The 6,005-nt window shown below is 34.6% G+C and overlaps 1 protein-coding gene across 1 annotated transcript in view; it reads left to right on the top strand.

Annotated features, from left to right (window-relative positions):
• The window catches only part of LOC128217300 (G-patch domain and KOW motifs-containing protein-like), a 95,871-nt gene that overhangs the window by 76,577 nt on the left and 13,289 nt on the right, over positions 1-6,005 (top strand). Inside the window, exons 2-6 of the mRNA XM_052924350.1 lie at positions 690-844; positions 1,693-1,820; positions 2,448-2,587; positions 3,294-3,397; positions 5,051-5,243. Of these exons, the coding sequence (XP_052780310.1) occupies positions 696-844; positions 1,693-1,820; positions 2,448-2,587; positions 3,294-3,397; positions 5,051-5,243 (714 nt within the window). The 5' untranslated portion in view covers positions 690-695. The remainder of the gene's footprint in view (positions 1-689; positions 845-1,692; positions 1,821-2,447; positions 2,588-3,293; positions 3,398-5,050; positions 5,244-6,005) is intronic.

Raw genomic sequence — 6,005 nt, 5'->3', positions numbered from 1 at the left:
TTGTATGATTTTGTTGAATTATAATTAATTGTAAAAAAGCAAAGCTTGTTTGGTTTTTAATTGAACTTAAAGCTAATAAAGAATATCCCATAAGTAACATTTTCTCAAAAATGAGTCTTTTTCAGAACTATTTCCAGGAAAATCTTCTTTTATTTCGCCTTACAATAGTTGTAAGAGACTGATTGGGATTATGACCACTCTAAAAGCTCAGTGGTACAGCGTCCACTTCAGGGGTGAGAGGTATCGTGTTCAAACCCTGGCTGGATCACACCACAGACGATAATTTAAATGATGCAAGTTGCTTTTTCACCTTGCGGTGAGCTTTTATGGAGAACTGTGAAACTTGGTGTAAACAGTACTGGTTATAACCAGAGGTTCATCTCCAATGTCCTTACACTGTGATGTTAAGTTACTACGGATTATTTTGAAATATGAGCTAAGGTTATCCTCCCAGGAACCCCCCCCCCCCCTTTTTTAGACTGTCTCGATTGCTCGGCTGTTTACAGCAACAAACAAAGGTCCAGAATGGAAATAATGGAAGTTAACCATTATATGTTATCTAACAAGATCGCAAACTGTAAAAAAAAACATTGTCATTGTAAAAACCGTTTTTACTTTGACCGTTACGGCAGTGACCGTTATAACGGTTTCACAAACATTCAGTTGAATGTAACCTACGTCCATTTTCCTCAAAAATGACGGAACCCGAAAAAGTTTCGGTATCGTTTGGATTTTCAAAGAAGTCAGAGAAAAAGGTTCTAAAAAGAACCATAAATGATGAAGAGAAAAAGTATTTAGAAGAGACTGACTATGTTACGTCGCTTGAAGATAAAGAAGTGAAAAGGTAGCTTTGCTGTTTTATTTTTGTCATATGATTTCGCGAATTGTTTACGTTTTTGTACGTCTTCAAAAATCATTATTTTGTATAATATTATAGAATCACTACATTATATCTGAAGTAAACCTGGGAGGAAAAGTGTGCCAGGTGCAGGGCTTGCACCCACGACTGCTTGAACAGAAGCACATCACTTTAACCAACTGAGTCAACCTGGTTGGTTGGTTCTAAACCACACACACTACACTCCTCCTACTTTTTGGGCCGAATAAGCCACTCCTGGCCATTTTCTGCTTTCACCATTAAAGTTAACCTAAAGAAAAGTCTGCCTGATGCAAGGCTAAAACTCACTACTTTCAGAACACTAGCACACCGCTCTAACCACCTGTGCTGACTGGGCAGCTGGTTCCAACACACTCTACATAACTTTCTTTTAATTAGTGATGTCACATCTAGTCAGATGACGTCATAATGTTATAATACAGTATACCCATAATGATAGAATTAGGGTTTTATCCAGGATTTAAAAAGGACTGGGTGCTGCAGAAAAAAGGCACGGTGCTAAGGGTAAAAAGGGCACATTAAGTCGAACTAAAGAAGAGTTTGAACATTTATGAATTTGGCAGAAATTGTGTTTGAAAGAAGTGATATTAAGTTTCAATCCAAACTCTGCAGAATGCAGATAGTCAATTCGATTTATAGTATTTGTGGCGAAATGGAAGATCCGTGGAAGGATGTGGAAAATGGGTCTTACTCGTATAGTATCGTACTGTATATTAAAATTTAAAACCGATATAAGGTATAGCATGTGATAAAATTTAATACTGTATACTAAATTGTACGACTTCCATTTGCAGTTCGAAGCCAAAACAAGAGAAGAAAGAGATTGTGATACCCTTGATAAAGACAAACAACTGGAAAACGAACCACCTGAAGGCGGCCAATAATGGCTTGGACTCACAGGCAGTGCAGGAAATCATGCAAGGTAGTTAAAATATCATAAGTCTTAAAAAAATATAGTAATATGATTCCAGACCAACTTATTTTTTTACCCCGAAGATGTAGATGTACTTATTGCCTTGAGAAATATATTTTTTCAATCATTGATTTTAATCTATTAAAAGTTAAAAATCTATTAAAAGTTAGAAATAAAGTGTTTTTGGCTTTAAACAATACCAGCGATGCTAATACTTAGTGTTTCAATGTTCAAAAGCATTAAACCTATAGTTTTTGGTTACAGAAAAATATCAAGAAAAAAAAATTGGTTAAAAAAATTATTTCAAAACTGAAAAGGAACACTAAAACGTGGCTGTTCCTATAGACAGTCTTTATATCAAATAAACAGAACAATTATGACTTCCATATAAACAAATAAAATAATTTTATTATTTAAATAACTTGGTTTGATTGCTAGTTTGATTATTGCTTGTACCAGTGATGTTTTGACTTTTCGAATGTTTTTTTAAAACATTTTGATAATTTCACCTTCATTAATTAATGCATGGAAGCACCTCTGACATCATCAATAATGTTAATATAATGTTCATATAGTTAATCACTTACTAGTATGTTAATAATCTAACAAATATAATGATTTATGTTGACCTTACAGAGGCTTCCGCCCGTCAGGAGAGTTGGGAAACACGGGGGGCGGTGGACACAGACCTCGCCATTCCCCTCCTCATGCAGAACCAGGTACCTGAAGGCTTCGAGACGGATGACAGGCTTGACGTCTCACTCAGACCAGATGAGGTATTGGCATTAAAGCTCTTACAATCTTGGCTTTAAACATGTATATATTTATATCAAAATATTATAAGCCAATGGTGGAAGGCCGGGCCCTTTAATAGAAGAAAAATACAATGTAGCATCGTTTTGGCAAAAAGGGGAAAAATACTTACATGATACATATAATGTTCAACTTGATCTTTCAAATCTTTTATTCAACAAAACTATGGACATATTCATGAATGGCACTATATTGTTACAATTGCTTAATGTTTTGAGGTCTAAGTTCAAAGAATATTTTTACCTGAACGGTATATACGGTACTTTTTATTAGGAGAATGAGGCTGAAATTTGGCCCTATAATGGGTAATGGAACTGAATAAAATTAGTTTGATCAGTGTTAATATGTAAATGTGTTTTAATATTTATAATAAGTTCTCCATAGATATGTCCTAAAATGGTAAGGAAGTTGTAAGGATTTTCTAGATATGAAGAAATATCAAAAAAGTTGTAGACGAGTGTCGTCATGGAGTGTTTGAAATGGCGTGAAAATGAGACAGTCACTTTACAGGAGTCTATTTTTTCCACACCCTATACACTACCTGAGGGCAGGGGTGTTAAATGAAGCTTCACTATGGAAGCTGGTATGGCCATGTTGAAAAGAGTATGACACTTGCCAATGCAATAAAAATCTTATAAAACAACATCATTAAACAAGTTTAAATTTCAGCCCGAGGATGCAGTGTATGAAGACGTCCCTATTGAGGCGTTTGGAATGGCCATGTTGAAGGGGATGGGATGGAAGGAGGGAGAGGGTATTGGGAAAAATAACAAGTAAGAGGCTTGTAACACAGAGAAATAATTCATATTCTATTTGAGATATTTATTGGTGTTTGTATAAAACTGTTTATAAGTAGTCAAACTACTTATAAGGCATGTATGCCATCCCTCGACTTAGTTTGAATGAATATTTATGTAGTGAAGTTCATCAGTGTATGAAAATACTTCACGATTATCTTTGCCGTGATCAAATGTTTTCAAGTACCCTATATTCTGTAGATTAACAACAATTCCAAAAAATGCATGATGATATTAACAGTCCTCATCTTCAACATTTCCCTGTATTGATTCAACTACAACACTGAAAGCTGCACACTCACAGATTGAACATTTTAACAATTTTTATTGTTTTTGGAATAAGCCAATTTTTGCGCAAATTGACCGTTTTAACAATTTTTATTTTTTTTGGAATAAGCTAATTTTTGCGCAAATTTTTGGAAACTGGTGATATAAGAGTTGAAAAATAGTGTTTTATGGCAAAAAGAGTTACTAACACTTTAAGAAAAATATATTTTCGGGAAAAAACATTATTTTATTAACGTAAATATGAAAACTACAATCTGACCGGTAGTCTTTAATTACTGGTGTTCAAAATTCAGGCAAAAGTTGGTTTATTCCAAGACAAAAGTAAAATCAGTCAATCTTTGAGAGTGCAGCTTCATAAAACGATTCAAAAACAATTTCACCGATCACAAACAACTTTTTTTGTGAGATCTGAGGTATTCTGAAAGTGTTTCGTAAATGGGAATATGAATGCAATTAAAAGAATTGGAAGCACAATAAGAGTGTATAAGTATTCTGAAGTGTAATTGATTCTTATGACAACATGAAATAAAGGTAGTTGTTTAAACACTTAAAAAACACATATTGTTTGTCAACTTGCGGATTTTTTTGAAGAGGTTGCAAATCATGACGTGTACCTGTTCATGTAGTTACCTGTAGTCTAGATGTTGCAGAATGCCTTAAAAATGTTTTAAAATGTCTTTTCATGTGAATGGGTAGACAGACAGATCCTCAATAAATTGCTTTCCTTGTGATTTTCATTGATGTTTACTTTGCATGAGCCTACCCATAGATCAAAGTTTTGGATCATCCATTTTCTAGATACCGACTGCATTCTGTAAACTTATAAAAGTACACTGTAACAGTGCTCCAGCCAGGATTTGAAAAGGGCAGGGTGCTAGGTTAAAAAGGGCACTTTCAATGAGCCTTGATCAAGCACTTGCAAGGGCCAATGTTGAATTCTTATTGTGTATTTGTTGTAAATACTTTCAATCCTAATAGTTATTTATGAATACCTTAGCTGTTTTCTTTAATTTAGTGTCAAAACTATTAATATTTATTATTTTCATACTTATTTCTGAAAATTGACCCTGTCAAACAAAAGGGCACAGCAGGGTGAAGTAAAGGGCAGCAGGGTGCTGGAAAAGGGCAGCCTAGCTGGATTACTGCTGTAAACTTATAATAGTACACAAATCTGGGTGACATAGTGCTCATGTGGCTACACCAGTGGTCTTTTGCAACCATGGGATCTCTAATTTTGCATTTAAATAACAAATGATGTATGGTTAATTAGTTACATGTATGTTGGTACATGTATATATTGATTCTTATACCTTATAACATGTATGTATGATATTTTTATAGAGCAATAAAGCCAGTGGAAGCTGTTTTGCGGCCTAAGGGGATGGGATTAGGGGCTGACAGGGGACAAGCCCAGGATCTGAACAAGTCAAAGCAGGGCTCAGTGGGTAAACAAGAGGACAGCTTGGAGCTACGATTGAAGAAAGGGGCTCACTGCCTTATAGAGAACGGCGTGAACAAGGATCTATATGGAGTGGTGGGTCTTGCTCAGAATTTCGACTTATTTATGTGATTATATTAAACATCTCGACAATGATGTTTTGATTTTTCAGGGGTAGAAATAGTTAGCATAAGCCCACAAGCCTGTGACTGGTTAAATGCTTTCAGCCTTGCTCAAATTTTGGATTTTATTTGATGCAAGGAACTAGTGTAAGAATTCAGGGATGTTTTGAAATTCTTATATCCATGACTGATATTAATTTGTAAGGGGGTATACGATATGTATATACATGTAGTGGCACTTATAATGTCTTGCTATATACATTTCGTATACCCAGTTATATATATAATAGACAGAGGAAAATGTTTCACTCTTGTCTTATGAAGGTGCCTCGGGTTTGATTCCTGCATTGGTTGTAGCAAAGATTAGTGCTCACAAACTCTTACAAGAGGCCTCCACATACTCAGTTTTCCAAACAATGTTACACCAGACTCTAGGGTAGCATTATTTCAATAGGAATGATAAGTATTATATATATATAATAGTGACTTGTTTCAGAGTGCTTAAAATAAGTATAAACAACAGATGTTGCATCATTTACTCAAATATCCTCTTATTAATGTAATTGAATTATACTCAAATAACTGAAATGTACCTAGGCCTAAAAAAAAATACATTTGGTTCGGATTACCCGACCCTACCTACGGAATAGGCGCCGACCCTACCATTTTTATAGTCAGTTTGAAAAAAAAAATGAAAAACTAAAAAAAAAAAATTCGTTTTTTTTTTAATTGCTTT

This window comes from Mya arenaria, chromosome 14 (assembly GCF_026914265.1).
Source record: "Mya arenaria isolate MELC-2E11 chromosome 14, ASM2691426v1".
Taxonomy (NCBI): Eukaryota; Metazoa; Mollusca; class Bivalvia; order Myida; family Myidae; genus Mya; species Mya arenaria.
Note: the sequence above shows the minus strand (reverse complement) of the source record. Positions and strands in the feature narration are given on the sequence as shown.